The 22,912-nt window shown below is 44.8% G+C and overlaps 1 protein-coding gene across 22 annotated transcripts in view; it reads left to right on the top strand.

Annotated features, from left to right (window-relative positions):
• The window catches only part of DIS3L2 (DIS3 like 3'-5' exoribonuclease 2), a 1,051,599-nt gene that overhangs the window by 135,117 nt on the left and 893,570 nt on the right, over nucleotides 1-22,912 (top strand). For 15 of the 22 annotated variants that reach the window (XM_073626503.1, XM_073626502.1, XM_073626480.1 and 12 more), the window contains one exon: nucleotides 5,364-5,522. The exons of the other annotated variants lie outside the window; for them this stretch is intronic. In XM_073626503.1, coding sequence (XP_073482604.1) covers nucleotides 5,471-5,522 — 52 coding nt within the window. In that variant the 5' untranslated portion in view covers nucleotides 5,364-5,470. The remainder of the gene's footprint in view (nucleotides 1-5,363; nucleotides 5,523-22,912) is intronic. 22 annotated transcript variants of the gene reach the window in all.

Here is a 22,912-nt window from a genome sequence, read left to right as displayed (position 1 = left end):
TTACTTTTTTTTTTTTTTTTTTTTTTTTTTTTTTTTTTTTTTTTTGTCCTTCCCCCAGCTAAAGTTTTGCACTGTAAAGCCTGTAAAGATCAGATTTTCGGACGGGAATTGTGTGACATGCTCTTGGAGTAAATTCCAACCGTTTGTATGCTCCATCGGACAATTGTCGGATTTTCCGCAGACAAACGTTGAATCGCATCAAAGTTACAACTATGTTGGTGTCCCTTGTCAATTTTTACATTTGTATTTTTTATATGTAACTGCCTACCCCCAAACTGTCATTTGAAGTGAAACGCGTAGCCAAGTATTCTACACATTTTTTTATTTTTATTGTGCATTAAAAAAAGAACATGCATGCTATCTGCCAATAGAACTTAACCAAAAAGTGCATATTATGCATCCCAAAATAGAAAATATAACCAAATCATTATTCAACCAAAAAATAAAATAAAATAACCTCATGCATGTGTCCTGCTTCTTACTATATGGGGTCAATGCCAAGAGTTGGTGAAAGCAGGGGGTCTGCAATCCGGAGATGATTCTGAAAATCATCTGCATTATTCTCCTGGAGCTCCTGACATAATTGATCATGATTTAATAAAGCAACCAATTTTTGGTCGAAGAACTCCACCTCCGACCTGAAAAGTGCGAATCAACACTCGCCAAGCTTCTACTAACACAAAATTAGCAGAAGGAGCCCAAGGGGTGGCGCTAAAGAGCTGAAAAACCTAGTAGTATGTCAGTACGTTCGTGTTTGTTGGCCGACAATTCCTTGCAGTTTGTATGCAAGACAGAATCCAGGCATGCGCCTTCGGACAAAAGTCCAAGGTTTTCTCTGCGAAAAATCCGATCCTGTGTACAAGGCTTTAGAATACTCTCCTATCCAGCGGATCCAGCTTTGAGGTGCTCGGATCCTTCTGCAGCGATGTATGGGTTTGGCGCCACCATGTTGCCTGTGACATCTGCTGGCTCTTCCTGGCATAGGCACTGCTAGGACCCCCCCTGCTGAATGGGACTGCACATCATGCATCCCAAGAGGCACCAGGGGCACTGTCCTTCACCTAGGTGAAGTCTGAAAGTTTTTTTGGGTTGGGCTGAGCCTTTTCAGCCCTAAAGAAAAAGTAACCTGATCTTGGTGCTGTGGGGGGATGGAGGAGAGTTCACTAGGAGGGTGAAGGTCTGCTTTAATGTCTTATGACTTCTTCAGTTCCCATCCACATGCTGCGTTGATGTGCTAGTAAAAGAAAGTAGACAGACAGGTATCTGTTATTGCAGAGCTGGCTGCTTTGATAACGCGCATATGTCTTATATGCACAGCACACAATTGTTAGGAATACATTAACCTTCATGGCTATATGAATAAGTAGAAATTGTAGAATGAAGTTTGTTTCCCGCATGGGGGAGACTTCTCAGCAGATGTACACAGCTGACTACCATGCCTTTACTAATGAAAAGAAGCAAACTGCTCTCTGGTGCCTCCTGCTCATGGGTACACACTCCTTGCTAAATTCCTGTCCAGGAAGTAAGCAACGGTTGGGCAGCAAGACCATCAGTCTCTGCATGTTAGAAGGAAACTACTGTGGATGCGACATACTGCACTTTCTCCATACCCGGTGGGGTTTATTAAAGGGAATACAGCAGCCAAGGTATCCTACCTCCGTCCACTCTGGCTAGTGACTTAGTGACAATCTTCAATTGTAAGATGGTGAAAACAATGAACTTTGTCCAAGACATGAAGTAGGGATCCACAGGGGAAATCACAGGCAATAGTCCTGCTAAATTGGGACAGACTATCGACCAGTCAGGGTGAGTCAATTGTTGGGGTCCTTGTGCAAGGAGCTTCTGGAGCGTCGTTTGCGGCCTTGTTTTTGCCTTATGCTGCTGAAGACTGAAGTTTTTACTGCTGAATGACACTTGCCATGTAATGTGTTAAAGCTAAACAGCAACAGAGCAACTCCCCCTTTATGATATGCCTCAATGCTAAAATTGCTAACTTCAGCTTACACTTCCACCTCCGTACTGCTAGATCCTCCTCCACCCTGCAGGGGAAGGTGGTGTAGTCCCCAGTGGGAAATAATAGGAAGAAGGCGTGGATGGTGGGGTGGGGGTGGGGTAGAAGGGAAAAGACGAAGGAGAAGGAAGGACCCCAGAAACCTCAGAAGCTCCTGTCCCGGGCTGCTAATCCTCTGAACTGAAATTCAGACTTCTCTCCAGAGAAGTCTGAATTTCAGTTCAGAGGATTAGCAGCCCGGGACAGGAGTTTCTGGGGTCCTTCCTTCTCCTTCGTCTTTTCCCTTCTACCCCCCCCCACCCCACCCCACCATCCACGCCTTCTTCCTATTTCCCACTGGGGACTACACCACCTTCCCCTGCAGGGTGGAGGAGGATCTAGCAGTACGGAGGTGGAGAGTAGTGGGGGTACCTGGACCTGGATCAGCAGAAGGGGACCCTCACCACCAGTGTAATAGAAGGAACTCACGGAGCAGTAAAGCCTAAAAGGGACATTCATCACAGGCAGTCATCTTGAGACACCCACTCCTCTGCCTAATACCCCCTAGGGGGTGACGGATTCTGGTGAGTGGGGGAGCACGGGGGGGAGCACTTGGAGTCACCAGCTTCTACATGCACGGAAGTCACCTTTTATCACTCCTTGGGCATTTGTAAATGCATGTCAACCGATCCTGACGTTTTTAATATCCTTGTCTCTAAAAAGACATTCTAACCCGGTTTGGGTCCATCACAGGGACTTTTTTCACAGATGTGTATTCATATTCGTTACTTTTTATTTTGAGTGTCAATGGTTTGGATTTCTATTTTTATGAATTTTTTATATAAATTTATTATATATGAATTTTGGGATTGTATCATAGAGGTCTAATGCACTTTGGTTTCACTTTATGCATAGTGCACTTTAGTCACCACATATATTAGGGATATGTGGTAACCTCACACGGATACTGTCAGCCCCCAACGGACCCCAACAATATTATAGGGGGCTACATAATATTAATTTTTCAAAAGTTTGGGTTAGTTTGATATGATTTGATATGTTGTAAATGTGTAGTTTTGCAATGGAGGTGGGGCAAATCTAAACCAAACCCATATATTGTAATATTCACTTACGCAATACAGAGGAATTGCACGCTCACTTTAAAGAATCACACCTTTTCACTAATTTTATTTATTTCTGGCACAAGCGTAGGGGTACATTCACCTAAGGGATACACATTTAGCTTTTTTTGTTTTATACATTTATTTATATGTTTCTGTGATTTTTAATTAACATCTAATGGTAATAGGGCAGCGCCAATTCCCCAGATCTCTCCTTTTAATACATGTAATGTTGTGTGCAGAAATATGAGAATGAAAAATAAATAAAAAACCTATATGGATTAAGCATATATGGTGATGTGATTGTATACACAAGAGAAACGCCTACACAGAGCGATATGTGCAGTGAAACTAAAAAATATAACCAGTAAATGTGTGCTATGTATATTCAAATAAATCTAGAGAAAGAAATAACGATTTTAATAAATTATGTTGTGGAGTGAAAAGGAAGAATTAGATTAATGAAGTGACATTATATAACGTGTATGTTTAAAAGCCATGATACTTGAATCTGGATAAAGATCGGCTTATGTATGTTCTCATGAGCGACTAGAATTAAGTTTGAATCCTGGTCCGCAGTACAGAGCCTGGAACCCACACCAATGCAGTGCCGACCAGGATAAATGTAAAAATGTAGATAAAAAAGAAATATATGAAAAGATGTTTCTAATAAAAACGGGGATCACTATCAGCAGCAAATGGAAAAGCCAGGATAACCCGTATCTAACTTAGCTTGCTTGTGTGCATATGTCTGCCTTTATCCATGTAAAACTACAAGCTGGATATATAAAAACTTGTCTCCGTCTGTGCAAAAAAAATTATATAAAGGACACAGATGTCAGTAGGTGAAAAAAAGGAGAGGGAGACGTAAAGCAACAAGTGCCATCCGTTGCTATTTTATGTAAAATGTAGCCGACATTAGGTGTTAATGATAATACAGCAGTGTGTTTTAGAAAACACAGAAATGAAACAATGTTGGTAGTTTTTCATAGGCAGACATTTAGCTCAAGAGACAAATTCGATCTATAACAAAGTGAAAGTGAAAAGTTTTACTCAATCATGACAATAGAGTAGATCGATTAATCTAAGACTATGATAAAAACATTTTTTGTTAATCAAAGCTAAATGATATTGTAAATAAACAATTACAACAATATTAAAGTTATGTTGTACACAGAAGAATTGTACTGTGCTTATCAGGACCATGAATATATTTCAAGTGATCAGTAGAAATATTTAATTGTATAACAATTATATAACAATTTTAATTCTCATACTAATATTAAATATATACTTGAAACACTAGTCCTGACTCAAAAAGGATATGATATATAGCTATATAGATCCAAAAGTGAAGGGACATTAGTCACTTTACATAAAATATAATGACAACGATTTCAGATTTCATATCATTATTACTTTTTTACACTCTGGTTTATATATGTTTATCTGTAATATATATACTTTTCACATACATACACATTACACAATATTATATCTCACACAACAACAATTATTCCTTTTTCTTTCATTTATCTTTTCACTATTTATTTATTTTCCCACTGTTGCTTATATATAATTTACATGGGACTCTTTACCATTAAAGCCCATTAGTTTAACAGGTGCCGAGAATTGGCATGATTTACCTTCAGCTGTTAATGATCAATACGGTCACATGACCACATAGGTTACCAACATAGGCTTTATATATGTCATGTATTTCCATGTATGTCAGTTATGAGTAAGCACTTATCGTGAGTGTGAAATGCGTCAGCTGTGTCTGTACGCTTCTGCTGTAGTGTTTTTGTGTTCCGCTAGGCTTTAGCTTTTTATCAATAAAAGCATTCATCATTACGCCGGGGTGCGGCTTCCAACTTTTCTTGATTGTCCTGCTTCATCTTGCATCAGCCAGCACCTGGGACTCTTCCCCCTTGAAGGATAACTACACTGGCTCTCTGGCTCTTATCTCCATTGGCTTGTGCCTACCTGAGCGGTGGGACCCTTCTCTGCTTCGCTTGCATCTCTGGATTAATCATTCAATTTTCCCTATATTAGTTTGCGTATATCTTGCCAGATTTCTTGATTGGTGTTTTTTCTCCCCCCCTCCAATTGTGTAGCATTATGGCCATTTTAATTTACAAATCACCTTTTGTCTAAGGGTTCTGTTTTCTACTAGGAACTTGGATATTGCATTATTTTGGAGTGTTTTTTTTTTTTTTTTTTTTTATATTTCTTGTAATATGTCATTTCAGGTAGTGATAAGCAAGGATTTGCTAGGATCAGAAACCAGTCTGAAAGCACCAGTTCACCACCAAGTGTCGATAGGAAAAGACAGCTTTCGGAGTCCCTCAGTGAAAACATGTACAACATGCAGTTAGGAACGCGGCCTGTGCATACTGGGACAACAAGAGGTATTTAAATAGACAAGTGCTCATCGTTACATTTGGAATAGTTGAGAGATTAACACTGGTAATTGATATGTGGTGTTGAATTATGGAAATGTTAATGGAATAGTCCTTCGTGATACTGCTACACAAATTATTGATTATAACCAGTTGTGAGCTCACATTTAAAATCTACAGGCTAAATGGATGTTCTGAAGTTAAACCTTTTGGTTTGTTTTTGCTATATTGTTAGTAACAGTGAATCTGTTCCATCTATAAATGCCCATAGACCTTAAAGTATAACTAAAGGCAAAACTTTTTTGCTTTGGATGGAGTGGGATTAGAGCACCTGTCCCCATTAGAGAGAATCGCCCTCTTTGTCCTGTTTACCATTATCAGTGAAAGTAAAAAAATTCCCAAATTTTGTGTTGTCCCCAGAAAAGTAATATAAGGGAAATCTTCCAATGGGTACACAAGTTCTGGTGACCTGAGGGTCCCCAAGGAATTCCCTTAAATTGCAGGGATTTGCTCACTTCCTGTTTGGCTATGGGACAGGAAGTGAAAGAATCTCAGAAATGGGACACAGATGGACAGGGGTTATAACCCTCCCCTGCTCTCTCCAAAATGATAAAATGTTTGCCTATAGCTGTACTTTAAAAGATGGCTTGGGCTGGGATGCCGAATATATATCCCCCCTCTATTTACCAGTTATAACGTGGATGCCCTCATTTATCACTTGGGGGGGGTGGGTGGGGGGGTGGTAACAAATGTATTCATCACTGGGATTGTAAACACCATTTTCTGCCTGTAGTGCTGTTTAGGCCATGGATTATATGCCACTACCTTCAGGTGATTGGACACCGGCAAAAGATTTGCTGGATCAACCCCCTAGTGCTCCATAAAACCCCCCCCCATGAGGCTCCAATCTTTAACTACTTCAGCCTTGGAAGATTTTACCCCCTTCATGACCAGAGCACTTTTTGCAACAGTGCGTCGCTTTAACTGACAATTGTGTGGTTGTGTGACGTTGCACCCAACCAAAATTGACTTTTTTTTTTTTTTTTTTTTTTTTTCCCCACAAATAGAGCTTTCTTTTGGTGGTATTTGATTGCCTCTGCAGCTTTTAGTTTTTGCGCTATAAACAAAATAAGAGCGACAATTTTGAAAAGCAATATTTCTTAAGTAGTCTTCCAGGACGCCACCCTGAGAGATGATTGGTCCACCTGACAGGAAACGCAATCAATCAAGAGGTTAAAGGCCCCCACCCCTCCCTGTGCTCCTCAGTTTTTGATTTGGGTTTCTTCACAGCGAAACCGTTTATTTTTCTTATGACCCGAAGCCTGGGGCTGGTGGTCTCCCCCTGGGAGCCGGACCAAATGCCTGGGAAGCCGCTGGGTCCGGCTGGATATTTTTATCCTTCCTGGGGGGTCCCCCTATCGTTTTCCTCAGGGGGGCAGCAAATTGGAAGAGCCCCCGAGTGCTGAAGGACCCTGGGTACAGTGGTGTACCCAGAACTTCAGGGGCCAATTTTCCTGTCTCCTCCCCTTACCTGTGCGGTGGCCGTGCAGATAAAGGAGCCTGGTTTTCCTTCCGAAGGCAGCAGGAGTCCTTTTCCTTATTCAGGTAGGGAGAGTCCTATACAGCGGTGTCTGGTCAGGACTATTGCTTCATCCAGCAGGGCTGTGGTCTGTCTCCAAACCCCCCACCCCCCTGTCCGTCTGCCCGACCAAGCCGACCAGCAGTTTGCTGGGCTCGCGCGGTCACTTCTCTTCTGTTGAGAACCGATCAGCGTCCTGTGGGCACTCGGCGCCATTTTCCTGAGGATCGTGGAGGATTGACATCACTTCCTCCACTGAACAGGAAATGAGCTCAGCGTGCGCCGCGTCATTTCCGGTTTTTCGCAAAATGGCGGCAACGGCAGCGCGGTGGAAGCCACATAGGGGGATATAAAATCCAAAAGGAGCAGGCGCCCACTTCTCTACCGCTTTTCTTATATCCAAGGTTTTCTTGCAGAGGAAGCAGCATGGAACATGAGGAGAGACCTGCAGGGTCTACGGCCATGGAAGAGACCACAGGGGGTGAGTCTGACCGGCCTCCGGAGGTTTAGATGGGGGAGGGTGCCCCAACTCTTCTCCTCTGGGTGTTAGTGTTATATGCCTGTGTTTTTTGTTTCAGGGGAAACGGGCTACTGCCCGTGAGGTTGCCAGCCGTCCTGTGAAATCTTCCACCCGTTCTAAGATGTGGGAACTGTAATGATGGGTTACCCCCACATCATCCAAAACCCTTCTGCTTTAAGTACATACAGAAGCTGACAGGGAAGGAGACCTCTCAGATTATGAAGGAGTTCCTCACAGTACAAACTGAGATGCTGTCCACTTTAAAGGCCTTTCAATCCTCCCTTAAACCTAGGGATTCAGAGGCTCATACTAGTAAGGATGCCTCCTCCCAGGAGGGCTCCACTTCCTCTAGGGGGTCTAGATACCGGGCGGATGCACCAAAGTATCCCCTACCTCAGGACTCAGAGGAGGAGGGCGAATCTGAAACCCTTGAACAGGGATTTTTGGATGAAGGGGTGTTGGACAGCCAAGAGGAGGATGGGTGGGAGGACTCCCAAGTCTAACAGGCATATTTTTTCAGCAGACGACATGGAGGATCTTTTGAGAGCCATTTATGCTTCAGTAGAAATTCAGGAGCCCGCTGCGCAGGTCTCTGCCCAAGATAAAATGTATAGAGGCTTAATTAAGCCTCAGGTCAGGGTTCTTCCTGTACATTCCGCCCTCAAGGAGGTCATCTTGAGGGAATGGAAAGAACCAGAAAAAAGGCTCCTGAAATACAAAACATGGAAGCGCAGATGCCCCTTTACTGAGGAGAATGAGGAAATTTTTCTAAACTCCTAGCCTAGACTCCTCCTTAGCACAGGTTTCTAAGCAGTCTGATCTTTCCTTCGAAGACACCGGTAATATAAAGGATCAAATGGATTGGAAAGCTAAAACCATTTTACGCAGAGCCTGGGAGGCTAACTCTGCGGCTATGAGCCCCGCGTTGGCCTCAGCTTGCATCGCAAGGAATGCAGACATGTGGGTCTGTAAACTGATGGACCACGTATCCCGAACCTCCAAATCTAAGGAGATATTAGATTCATTGGAGGTCATAGGCAATGCTGTTGCATACTTAGTGGATGCTGTGGTTGAGACGGTGCATACAACCGCCAAATAAGGTGCTTTAGTAAACTCAGCCAGGCGAGCCCTCTGGGTTAAAACTTGGGACGGGATAACTCCTCCAAAACCCATCTATGCGGTCTCCCTTTTGAGGGGGACCCTCCTTTTTGGTACTGGCCCAGATCATGCCCTGGCTAGGTCTACCGAAAAGGGGAAGAAATTCCCAACTAAACCTAGGAGGGAGAGGCAGAGGTTTTTTTGAGGCCCTCAGGCAAAAAAAGCTTCTCAGAGAAAAAGGTCTCCCCTAATAGACGTTGGGGCGCTGGAAAGGACAAGCAAAAATCAGGCATTCTCTTTTTCCAGCCAGAAGTCCGGGGACAATACCCCTAAATGACTTTCCAGTAGGGGGAAGACTTTCCCACTTTTCCCCTCAGTGGGAAAGGAGCCCCCATATTCTTCAAATTATAAGAGGGTTACAGATTAGAGTTTCTCTCCCCTCCGCCCCCCAAATTTCTCTTGGCTTGCCTTCTCAGGTACCCCGGCAAAGCAGCAGGAATCCTACAGAACATAGAACTGGCCAGTCAGTAGGTCATAATACCAGTCCCAGTGGGCCAGCAGGGTCAAGGTATTTACTCCCACATATTTGTGGTACCAAAGCCCTCAGGAAGGCATTATCTTATCATAAATCTAAGGAACCTCAATGTTTTTCTACGATACAAGAAGTTCCGCATGGAGAGTGTTTGTTCTCTCAGGATGTGTTCATGGTAACTTTAGATTTAAAGGACGCCTACCTTCACGTCCCTATATTTCAGGACCATCAGATCTTCCTGAGATTCGCGATTGTTTCTCCAGAGGGAGTGCAGCACTGGCAGTTTGCAGTCCTCCCCTTTTGGATTGGCATCCAGTCCAAGGGTCTTCACGAAGGTTATGGCGGAAGTGGTGGCCTTCCTGCATCTCCAGGGAGTGGCCCTGATTCCCTATTTAGACGACATTTTGATTTACAATCAAAATTGGGATCAGCTACTTCTGGATCTAACCATAGTAATGGAGACCTTTAGAATCCCCGGCATGAATCGTCAGCAAGGAAAAATCCTCGCTGACTCCTGCTAAAACAAAGTCGTATCTAGGTTTCCTGGTAGATTCCTCGGAACAAAAATTATTTCTGATATGAGGCCTTCTACCTTGCTCTGGGTAGAAGTCACATCACTGTTACAGGCAAAGACCATCTCCTACAGAGGTATCATGAGGGTACTGGGTCTGATGACTGCATCTATCCCAGCAGTTCCTTGGGCACAACTACATTCCAGGATCCTCCAGCACTTCCTCCTATCCTCTTGGGACAGGAAAAGAAACTCTCTGGACATAGAGGTTGCCATTCCGGTCGAAGCAAAAGACTCTCTTCACTGGTGGCTTCTTCCTCAGAGGCTTCAGGGGGGGTCTCCTTTTGGAGTCAGCTTCAGCCTCTCAGGATAACTACAGACGCAAGTTCCTGGGGTGGGGGGCCCACCTGGAGGATCTAATAGCTCAAGGGTCCTGGGATCCAAGGCAAAGAAGGACCTCCTCCAACTTTGAAGAGTTTTTGGCCATAGGGGAAGCATTAAAAGCTTTAGAGGGGAGGATAAGGGACCAGGAGGTTCAGGTCTTATCAGACAATGCCACAGCGGTAGCATTCCTGAATCAGAGAGGCACCAGATCTACAACTCTCCTGTCCTTGTCATCGGAGATCCTGTGTTGGGCGGAGAATCAGATTCTCTCCATTTCCGCACTTCACATAAAGGCAACTTTGAATATAGAGGCAGACGATCTCAGTCGTCAGCCGATTCTGCAGGGAGAATGGGAATTCAGAGGTCTTCTACCTGGTAGGTTGTCAGCTCAGCATTCCAGAGATGGATCTTTTCGCCCGCAGAAAAAACAGAAGGGTAAAGAGATTCTTTTCCCTTGCCCGAGAGAGGGGCTCAGAGGGGATGGATGCATTGGCCCAAGTTTGGGACTTCCGACTGGCCTATGCCTTTCCCCCCCTTGGAGTTAATTCCGAGGGTTCTTCAAAAATTATTCTTCTTGGAAGGCAGCTTGATTCTGATAGCCCCCTGGTGGCCCAAGAGAGCTTGGTTTCCAACCCTGCAGGGTTGGTCCATAGCCCCACCTCTACATCTTCCTGTTCGGTGCGACCTTCTCCTTCAGGGTCCAGTCTGCCATCCAGACCCCAGCTTCTTCAAGCTGACGGCCTGGCTCTTGAAATGCAGAACCTGCGAGAGAAGGACCTGTCGGACCGAGTAGTGGATACACTCCTCCTTGGTAGAAAACCAGTCACAAGGCGTATTTACGCTAAGACCTGGGGGATTTTTTTTCTCACTGGTGTCAGGTGAGAGGGACTTCACAAGAAGAGATCCCTGCTATTTTAGAATTTCTCCAGGATGGAGCAGATCAGGGTTTGGCAACCAAGACACTTAAGGCACAGGTCTCAGCCTTGTCCTGCTTTCGGGAGAGACGCTTGGCATTAAACCCCCTGATCAAGAGATTTCTCTTGGTCAGAGAGAAGTTGTCCCCTGTTCAGATGTCTGGGTGTCCAGCTTGAAACCTTACCTTAGTATTAGAAGGGTTAACAAGGGCCCAGTTTGAACCAGTAGATCAGATCCCCCTTAGGATCCTAACCTTTTAAGTTGACTTTTCTACTAGCAATCACCTCAGCCAGGAGAGTAAGTGACATCTAGACCTTCTCGATTAAGGAGCCATTTTTTTGTTTGAGGACAGGGTTATACTTGGGCAGGACCCCCTGTACCTCCCTAAGGTAGCATCAGAGTTCCACAGAACTCAAGAAGTAGTGCTACCTTCCTTTTTGTAACAATCGCAAAGCTGAAAGGGAAGTTTCTTTTCAATGTCAAACGTTATTTATTATCCTACTTGGAGAAAGTTAAGGAGTTTCGAAAGTCCAGCCATCTTTTAGTTAGTTTTTCCGGCCAAAAGGGTCAACAAGGGTCCAAGGCTTCCATAGCTAGATGGATTAAGCATACCATTTCTTTAGCTTATGAGCAGTCCGGTAAGGCAGCTCCTAGGGACCTTAAAGCGTATTCCACGCGATCTCTGGCAACCTCCTGGGCGGAAAGGGCCAGAGCTTCGGTGGTGCAGATATGTAGAGCCGCTACATGGTCAAGCCAGAACACTTTCCTGAGGCATTACAGGGTGGAGTTACTCTCCCCTCAGGATCTGGCGTTTGGCAGGAAAGTCCTGCAAGCGGTTGTCCTGCCCTAAAGGTAGGCCTGAGCTACTTGCTCCTCTCTCAGGGTGCCGTCCTGGAAGACGACTTGAGAAAATAACCAGTTACTTGTAACTGTTTCTGGGAAGTCTTCCAGGAAGGCAGACCTACTTCCCACCCATTCTCTTTAGGTGTAATTCAATGTTTGGAGTGTGGTGGTGTTTATTTTCTTCACTCTCGTGCACTGGTGTGGGTCAAAAGTGGTATACTGACGGAAGCACTCAAGCGGAGTGAGGGACGTTCTGTGACATTAATGGCAGCAGTGGGATGCTTCCTGCAGTCTGGGACATCCAAACTTCCACCTGGATCCAAGGTCCGGATAGCAGGAGAGGTACAGATACCAGCCGCCATGGAGGAGGAATTTAGAAGGACGTTGTGAGAGATGCAGATACAGCAGAGGACCAGTATCAGAGCAGGTCCTGCGGGGATAGTGTGATTCTATTTGCTGCCAACTCTGGAAAGAAGTGCTAGCCCGTGAGCAGCGACACCAGGGAAAAGTTCTCCGCTCCATCCAGGAAAGGTACTGGTCACAGTACGGATTGCGGGTGCAGTTTTTGGGAGAAAAACCGCACAAGGAGCAGACAGCTGAATTAAGCAGGCTGGTCTGGGCAGAGATGAAGCTGGATGAGAGCTACAGATCACTCCGGTGGCATGTATCCCAAGCATGTCCCTGGATAGCGGATGACAGCCCAACGGAAGGCTTAAGTTACGGTGGCTTGGGACTGTTTTATGTGAAGCTGACAGGGAACCCTAACTTTGGGAGTGATTTGGAGTGGCGGGTGGATGAAATCATGGATTTCAGAGAGGGGCTACTGAACATTTCGGAAGTGCACTGGGCACAGGAAGATTTGGAGTTTCTGGCCGTTCCAGGAATGGGAGCTGGATATCGCCTACAAACGGCTGCTAGATGTTGCTCAGTGACAGGGCTGGGCTCCCTTTTGCCTGGGACTATCAGGAATTACCAGTTGACAACTCTGAAATCCTGGCTGAAAAGCCAAGAAGAAGGGCCAGTCCAGGCCTCTCCCCAGCGGGAGATATGTTCTCTGAGAGAGGCAGAGGTTGGCTGGGTGAGTAATGCTTTGTTTGGAACAATTTATTTGCTGTACTGTGTGGGTACAGGCATTAGAGGACTGGAACTACTGACTAACTTCGGAGTCAACCTGTCTGGGGTCTCCTCCTGTGTTAGTCTTCTGCCGAAAGGGGAGTGATGTGACGGGAGGGCCTGTGGAACTCAGAATCCCTTGGCAAGTAGGGGATGCCCATGTTTCAGCTCCCCATACACCTCTTATGTCTAAGTCACCCTGTGCTATCCTGGCACAGGGTGAGTGAGAAAATATATCTTGGACTACTTAAAATGGGACAGTAATATTTGTCCACAATATCTCCCAGGATGTATGTAGAGACTATTACTGGTTTGTTTGATTCTGAACTCAACCTGTTAATTGAGTGAGCTGATCACATTAGCCTCCAGGACTCGCTAGGAGATGAACAGTCTACTCCTACTATAGTTGTTGACTAGGCTGAGGAGGGGGGAGATTGTTTGTATTCATTGTAATTAGCTCCTGCTATTGTGTTTATACTACTGTGTGAAGCTCGGTGCCCACAAATCTGTGTCCTACAGGTCATGTCTGAGTCATCTGGTCTGGGTAAATGATTTAGTAAATTAGCTCATGTTAGTTAGGTTTTAGTCATTCTGCTGTATATATTTGTGTGAGATCTCAAATAAAGAGTTAGTCCATGTTAGCAACTAATCAAGTCTTGCCTTATTTTGTGCTTATGAGCGGTTGTAATATCTGATATCTGAGTCCAGACTGGGAGGAAGTGGTATACTGACGGAAGCACTCAAGCGGAGTGAGGGACGTTCCGTGACCAATACTTTTGTCACAACTGAGGAGCACAGGGAGGGGCGGGGGCCTTTAACCTCTTGATTGTTTCCTGTCAGGTGGACCAGTCATCTCTGAGTGCCGTCCTGGAAGACTTCCCAGAAACACCGTTAAGTGTAACTGGTTATTTTTTTTACTTTTTTGCTATAATTAAATATCCCCCAAAAATATATAAAAGTTTTTTCCTCAGTTTAGGCCAATATGTATTCTACATATTTTTGTAAGAAAAAATTGCAATAAGCGTATATTGATTGGTTTGTGCAAAAGTTATAGCGTCTACTAAATAGGGGATATTTTATATGGCTTTTAAAAATTTTTTTTTTTAACTAGTAATGGCGGCGATCTGTGATTTTTATCAGGACTGTGACATTATGGCGGACACGTCGGACAATTTTGACACTTTTGGGACCATTGGCATTTTTACAGCAATCAGTGCTATGAAAATGCATTGATTACTGTAAAAATGTCACTGGCAGTGAAGGGGTTAATATGTTCCCACTGGAGGAGAGGGGACTGTGCAGGGGAGGAGACAGATCCGTTCAGAGAACCAGAAACTGTTTACACACAGATTCCTGTTCTTGGTGTGCCCTGAGCGATCGCGGGAGCCCGGCGGTGATCGAGACCGCCGGGCACTCGCATCGGCTCCGTGGGCGAGTGCCTCCGGCGGCGTGCATGCGCCCCCTAGTGGCCGTCTGTTACCTATGTAACATGACGGCGATTTGCAGTTTAACTGCGGCGGCTGGTCGGCAAGCGGTTAAAGATTGTAAAACTTGTTTTTTTTTTTTTTTTTTTTTCCAAACATGGTATACTTGCCTTCTTTTTGCAATGATTTTGCACAGAGCAGCCCTGATCCTCCTTGCTCCGGCTGTCCATTGACAATACACAGGAGTTGGGAGAAGCAATGCTGAGCTCCTACAGAACGCTGGATCAATATTGGGCTGAGTTGAGTATAAGGAGGGGGGTGGGGAGTAGACACATAAAAAAAAAAAATTTACCTTAACCACTTCAGCCCCGGAAGGACCAGAGCACTTTTTACAATTTGGCACTGCGTCGCTTTAACTGCTAATTGCGCGGTCATGCAATGCTGTACCCAAACTAAATTTGCGTTCTTTTCTTCCCACAAATAGAGCTTTCTTTTGATGGTATTTGATCACCTCTGCGGTTTTTATTTTTTGTGCTATAAACGGAAAAAGACCGAAAATTTTGGGAAAAAAAAAAAAATTTTCTACTTTTTGTTATAAAAAAAATCCAATAAACTCCAATTTTAGTCATACATTTAGGCCAAAATGTATTCGGCCACATGTCTTTGGTAAAAAAAATGTCAATAAGTGATATTTATTGGTTTGCGCAAAAGTTATAGTGTCTACAAGTGCACAATGACCCCATTTTGGAAAGTAGACACCCCAAGGAAATTGCTGAGAGGCATGTTGAGCCCATTGAATATTTATTTTTTTTTTTGTCCCAAGTGATTGAATAATGACAAAAAAAAAAAAAAATTACAAAAAGTTGTCATTAAATGATATATTGCTCACACAGGCCATGGGCATATGTGGAATTGCACCCCAAAATACATTCAGCTGCTTCTCCTGAGTACGGGGATACCACATGTGTGGGACTTTTTGGGAGCCTAGCCGCGTATGGGGCTCCGAAAACCAATCACCGCCTTCAGGATTTCTAAGGGCGTAAATTTTTGATTTCACTCCACTACCTATCAGTTTTGAAGGCCATAAAATGCCCAGATGGCACAAAACCCCCCAAATGACCCCATTTTGGAAAGTAGACACCCCAAGCTATTTTCTGAGAGGCATGGTGAGTATTTCGCAGCTCTCATTTGTTTTTGAAAATGAAGAAAGACAAGAACTTTTTTGAAAATTGAAAAAAAAAAAAAAAAAAAAAAACTTTGTGACAAAGTGAGGTCTGCAAAATACTCACTATACCTCTCAGCAAATAGCTTGGGGTGTCTACTTTCCAAAATGGGGTCATTTGGGGGGGTTTTGTGCCACCTGGGCATTCCATGGCCTCCGAAACTGATAGGCAGTGAAGAGTGAAATCAAAAATTTACGCCCTTAGAAAGCCTGAAGGCAGTGCTTGATTTTCGGGGTCCCGTACGCGGCTAGGCTCCCAAAAAGTCTCACACGTGGTATCCCCATACTCAGGAAAAGCAACAGAATGTATTTTGGGGTGTAATTTCACATATTCCCATGGCATGTTTGAGCAATATATCATTTAGTGACAACTTTGTGCAAAAAAAAAAATCTTTCCTGCAACTTGTGTCACAATATAAAATATTCCATGGACTCGACATGCCTCTCAGCAAATAGCTTGGGGTGTCTACTTTCCAAAATGGGGTCATTTGGGGGGGTTTTGAACTGTCCTGGCATTTTATGCACAACATTTAGGAACTTATGTCACACATCACCCACTCTTCTAACCACTTGAAGACAAAGCCCTTTCTGACACTTTTTGTTTACATGAAAAAATTATTTTTTTGCAAGAAAATTACTTTGAACCCCCAAACATTTATATATATTTTTTTAAAGCAAATGCCCTACAGATTAAAATGGTGGGTGTTTCATTTTTTTTTTTTTTTTTTCAAACGCTTTTTTTGGGGAAAAAACACACTTTTTAAAATTTTAATGCACTAAAACACACTATATTGCCCAAATGTTTGATGAAGTAAAAAAGATGATCTTAGGCTGAGTACATGGATACCAAACATGACATACTTTACAATTGCGCACAAACGTGCAGTGGCGACAAACTAAATACATTTTTAAAAGCCTTTACAGGTTACCACTTTAGATTTACAGAGGAGGTCTACTGCTAAAATTACTGCCCTCGATCTGACCTTCGTGGTGATACCTCACATGCATGGTGCAATCGCTGTTTACATTTGACGCCAGACCGACGCTTGCGTTCGCCTTAGCGCGAGAGCAGGGGGCGACAGGGATGCACTTTTTTTTTTTTTTTTTTTTTTTTAGCTTTTATTTTTAAACTGTTCCTTTCATTTTTTTTTTTTTTTTTTTTTTAATTTTTATTATCTCAGGGAATGTAAATATCCCCTATGATAGCAATAGGTAGTGACAGGTACTTTTTTTTTTTTTTTTTTTAAATTGGGGTCTATTAGACCCTAGATCTCTCCTCTGCCCTCAAAGCATCTGACGACGCCAAGATCGGTGTGATAAAATGCTTTCCCAATTTCCCAATGGCGCTGTTTACATCCGGCGAAATATAAGTCATGAAATGCTCGTAGCTTCCGGTTTCTTAGGCCATAGAGATGTTTGGAGCCACTCTGGTCTCTGATCAGCTCTATGGTCAGCTGGCTGAATCACCAGCTGCATTCTCAGGTTCCCTGTTGAGACAGGAGAGCCAGAGAAAAACACGGAAGACGGTGGGGGGGGCATTCCCTCCCACTGCTTGTAAAAGAAGTCTAGAGGCTAATTGGCCGCTAGGATTGCTTTTACATGAAAGCCGACCGCTGGCTGAAAAGAATGATACCAAGATGATACCTACAGCTGCAGGCATTGTTCTGGTATAACCACTCAGTCGTGAATGGCGTACCTGAAGACAAAAAAAGGTTAACAATAAAACACAGTAAAGTATAAAAAATTGCATACCTGAAAAGCAAACATGATAAAACATAACAATAAAACATTGCAGAATATAATACAGTAAAAAAGAGCAGAACAATAGACTAGAGAGAACAATAAAACGACAACTTTTTTTAAAAACTTTATATCATTTTTTTTTTTTTTTACTTTTTTTTTTTTTTTTTGTAGCTAACTTTTATAACTGTAACCGGGTTCAGGTCTCTCAAAATGCGATGGCATCTTGGGAGACCCTGTGAAAGTGTGCCTAGTCTGTGCAATGCTGTACCCTACGCTAATACTCAACTAGTGAATGGTAGCGTTCAAAACATTCACCAATGCAAAGACCAGGATTATCAGGACAGGAGGGACAATAATAGCGGGTGTCACGCCTATATCCGCGCTTGCTGCAGACACAACATCTTTTTTGGGGCGTTTGTTGGGTAGGGGTACTCGGGAGGACATATAGAAAATGCCTCTCATGCAGCCGACTGCATTTGGTTGGGGATGTGAATGGGGGAAGTACGGGCGCTGCAGAAGTGGTGGTTCCCAATTTTGATTGGCGAATGCAGCAGGAAGGGCATTATGGGCACGACGGTCCTGTTTGTCTTCTTCTTGGTGGCAGCGGGACACTACTTGTGCTTGCCACCTTACCAGCTTGAACTGCACTTTTGGGACTCGCCACGTCACCAAGTGTTACTGCAGTGCTGGTTTGACTATGACCGGGGTGTACTAGGCCGCTGGTGCTTGCCAGTTCACCAAAACGCTACCAAAAAACTGTTAGCGATCGCAGGGATCAGGCCTGACTCTGCGAACGCTGCAGTTATGCGTTTAGTGTTTTGTAAGTGACAGTGATCGATCGATACTGCACTTGGGTGGGCTGGGCTGGGCGGAGGGGCAAAACGCAGGTGCTAGCAGGTATCTGGACTGATCCCGCTAACACTGCATTTTTGGGAACCCTAAACTGCTGGGGACGCTAGTATAGATCTGATCGGATCAGAGATTGATCCGTTCAGATACTATACCACTAAGGGAGGCGCATGCTGCGTGCGTGGGTGTTAGCGGTACTGGCGCTAATCTGACGCTGCCTGGGGCGACGCATATCACCGCCGGGCGATCAGGGGGCTAAACTTTTATTCGGTAATAAACGGCGGGTGCCCTGACACTATAAAAAAATAAACGAACTAACCAGTGTCATCCGTAACCGTTATACGGTGATCACTGGTGAAAGGGTTAACTAGGGGGCAATCAAGGGGTTAAAACCTTTATTCGGTAGTATATGGGGGTCCCTGAAGCTATAAAACACTGACAGTGAACCTAAATATTTACCTCCCTAACTAGCGTCACCAGCGACACTAATACAGCGATCAGAAAAATGATCGCTTAGTGACACTAACGACAGGGGGTGATCAAGGGGTTAAAATTTTATTAGGGGGGGTTAGTGGGGTACCCTAGACCTAAAGGGGGCTAACCCTAACTGCCCTAACACACTAATTGTCACAAACTGACACCATGCAGTAATCAGAAAAAACAAAAAACTGCTTGGTGTCAGTGTGACGGGGGGGGGGGGTGTGATTGGTGGGTGATCGGGGGTGTTTTGTGTGCCTGGCATGTTCTACTGTGTGTGTGTTTTCACTAACATTACAGTCTTCTCTCCTCAGCGCCGGAACGGAAACTGCCGAGCCAAGGAGAGATGACCTAATTTCCTTTGCTGCTGTTTACCATACAGCAGCATAGGAATGATTTCATTGGCCGGCTGCGATCGCGAGGGGGGGCCACGAATTGATGGCCTCCCCCTCACCTCCGATCGCCGCTGGACAAAAGCCGACCGCCTTGGGCACCGGGGGGGTCCGATCGGACCCCCTGCCCGTGGGAGGCAGATCATGTACGGGTACGTGATTCTGCCTGCCCGTGCCATTCTGCCAACGTATATCGTCGTGAGGCGGTTGGCAAGTGGTTAATGCATAGAATGTATTAGGATAAAAAAAAAACTACCTGCCTATACAACCACTTCTAAAGGCAGAATCACAACCACTGGTTCTTGTCTTCTCTTGCAGAAAAATTTCGGTTTTATTCTGTCTACACACAGTTCACTCTCATCATCACTAGATGCACTTGCTCCTCTAACCACACGCAGAATTAGGCCTCGACCGTTACAACCCTGGCAAACTGACAACACTAGAAATCTCAAGAGACATTGCCGTGCTCTTGAACGACTGTGGCGTAAAGCCAAATGCCTGCAAGACTTCACCCTATATAAATCTGCCCTTCTAAAATACAATTCATGCCTCCATGCTGCCAAACAAGCCTACTTTGTCTCTCTTATTAATTCCTTGTCATCCAGTCCCCGTCGGCTCTTCTCAACCTTAAAATCTCTGCTTCGTCCACCACCCTCTCTACCCACTAACTCACTGCCCAAGAGATTGCCAATCACTTCAAAGACCAGATCAATGCAATTCGTGAGGACATCTCCACTGTGCGTACGTCTTCCCCACCCATCATACCTTGCCCAGCAGCACATTCAACACTCTCTCTTCTTTTGAATTGGCTACTACGGAAGAGGTTACAAAAATTTTCTCGGATGCCCACCTAACCAATTGTCCCTTGGATACTGTTCCCTCACAACTACTACGGTCACCCTCTTCTTCTATCCTATGCTCCCTCACCCACATCTTCAATCTCTCCCTTTCTAGTGGCATTTTCCCCTCCCCTCTAAAACATGCACAGATCACTCCCATTCTTAAAAAGCCCTCACTGGACCCTACCGACCTGAACAACTGAAGACCCATCTCATTACTCCCATTCACCTCTAAACTTCTAGAACGCTTAGTCTACAACCGTCTTAGCTCCTACCTCAATGAAAATAACCTTCTTGACCCCTTACAGTCTGGCTTTCGCTCGCAGCACTCCACGGAAACTACCTTACTAAAACTCACTAACGATTTACTAACTGCTAAAACCAACAGCCAGTACTCCATACTCCTACTACTTGACCTCTCTGCGGCCTTTGATACTGTTGACCACCCGCTCCTTCTCAATAAACTAAATTCCCTTGGCCTCCGAGATTCTGCTCTATCCTGGTTCTCTGGCTATTTATCACAGCGCTCCTTCAGTGTTACCTACAACTGTCTCCTCCTCTCCATTGCCCCTTTCTGTAGGGGTCCCCCAAGGCTCGGTTCTTGGACCCCTTCTCTTCTCTATCTACACCTCCTCCCTTGGTCACTTAATAACTGCCCACGGCTTCCAATACCACTTATACGCTGATGACACCCAAATCTGTCTACTCCTCACCTCACTCCTTCAGTCTCCTCTCGCATTACTAACTTACTAACTGACATATCAGCATGGATGTCGCACCACTTCCTTAAACTAAATCTCTCTAAAACTGAGCTATTAATATTCCCCCCCGCCCGTGCCCCCCTCCATGACTTTTCCATCAAAATCAACAATGCAACCATCAGTCCCTCCCCTCACGCCAGGGTACTAGGTGTAATCCTAGACTCTGACTTGTCATTTCAGCCTCAAATCCAATCGCTGTCAAAAGTTTGTAGAATTCACCTCCGTAACATCTCTAAAATTCGCCCTTTTTTAACAAATGAAACCACCAAGCTCCTCATTCACTCCCTTGTTATCTCTCGCCTTGACTATTGCAACTCCCTTCTCATTGGCCTACCGCTCCATAGGCTATCCCCTCTTCAGTCTATCATGAATGCTGCTGCCAGACTTATCCACCTTACCAACCGCTCAGTGTCTGCCAACCCTCTACTTCAATCCCTACACTGGCTCCCAATCACCCAGCGAATTAAATTCAAAATTCTAACCACAACATACAAAGCCATTCACAACTCTGCCCCAAGCTACATCACTAATCTTGTCTCCAAATATCACCCAAATCGACCTCTCCGCTCTTCTCAAGACCTCCTGCTTTCAAGCTCTCTCATCTCCTCCTCCCATGCTCGTCTCCAGGATTTCTCCAGAGCCTCTCCCATCCTCTGGAACTCGCTACCTCCATCTATCCGGCTATCCCCTACTCTTGCTACCTTCAGGCAATCCCTGAAAACTCATCTCTTCAGGAAAGCCTATCACGTCTCCAACTAATCTCCTACCACTTCCACCAGCTCATTCCCCACAGTTACAACCTTTTGTACCACCTGCCCCACCCTATTAGATTGTAAGCTCTTCTGAGCAGGGCCCTCTTAATCCTATTGTATTGTATTATAACTGTATTGTCTCCCTTTTATATTGTAAAGCGCTGCGTAAACTGTTGGCGCTATATAAATCCTGAATAATAATAATTTTTTACCAGATTTTAAAGAGAAGTGCGTGTTTTGAAAAAACAAACACACTTACCTAGTGGGGTGCAGGATTGATTACCGGCCGTCTCTACACCGAGAACTCTGATCAGACTGCTGATTGCTCAGTTCTCAGTCTTCCATGAGCAGAGAGCTAGTGATTGCCAGTTATTGGCTCTCTGCTCTGCCCCGGCAGTGTTCACTGGAGCACTGGGCTGTGGAGGGGGCGCGAGTGGCTGGCTCAGGCTCAGTGGTGTAATTGAGGTTGAGCCACCTGCTGCTCAGACATTCAGGTGGATCCCAACTTTAAACTAAACTCAGGACCCTGCATTCAATACATCTGGTCTCCTATAGTACACAGAACATGGAAATGCAATTATTTTAGTAAATATAAACTGCTAAATACCTTTTTTCTCATCGGCAGTATATAGTAATCGTGTGACTTTTATCAGTATTTGGCTGAGCACTGGTTAAAGCTTGTAAGAAGTTTTCATCGTCCTGACTGTCCTAGGAGGCTGCATGACCCTTGACCCTCTGGACAGTGCTCATCACATGCTCCCCCCCCCCCCCCCCCCAAAAAAAAATCTCTAGCAATGCACACCAGAGTATATGCAGCGTGCCCCCAAGGCTCTGTTCTATCAGAAGATGGCTTGGGGACAGTGCAAGAAGGGGAGAATCAGAAAGGCTCAAACTGCCTTTTTTACGCAATGTCTCAGTATAACGAGCATGCTTTACAGCAGGGATATGCAGTTAGCGGACCTCCAGCTGTTGCAGAACTACAAGTCCCATGAGGCATAGCAAAACTGACAGCCACAAGCATGACATCGAGGCAAGATGGGACTTGCAGCTGGAGGTCAGCTAATCGCATATCCCTGCTTTACAGCACATACAGACTGATTTCTACTGTTGGTTTGGTAACACTTAAAGTTGGGATGCCTGCAGAGTCTGGACAAGTTTTAGCCTGTTGGTTGAATATGGGTCACAAAAGTGAATAACGAAATGCACTCCTGTGGCCTACAGAAGTAGGGCCGAAAGAGCTAGGGCCGTGGTCCATATACATGTCTAGGGCCTTGTCCTGACACCAGTGCACTTTTCTCCCTTTTCCACTGCTGCAGTTTGCTAACTGCCTACTCCCGGCTAAGGCATCTCCTCCCCTTCCTAGTGCTTGACCTTGGTGTAGGACGACTTACTTTTCAAGGTGTGCGTGTAGAAGGAAAAAAAAGTTGGTCCCCCCCCCCCCCCAT

Source organism: Aquarana catesbeiana, linkage group LG04, assembly GCF_042186555.1.
Source record: "Aquarana catesbeiana isolate 2022-GZ linkage group LG04, ASM4218655v1, whole genome shotgun sequence".
Classification (NCBI taxonomy): Eukaryota; Metazoa; Chordata; class Amphibia; order Anura; family Ranidae; genus Aquarana; species Aquarana catesbeiana.
The sequence above is the reverse complement of the archived record's forward strand: the minus strand, read 5'-3'. Positions and strand labels throughout refer to the sequence as shown.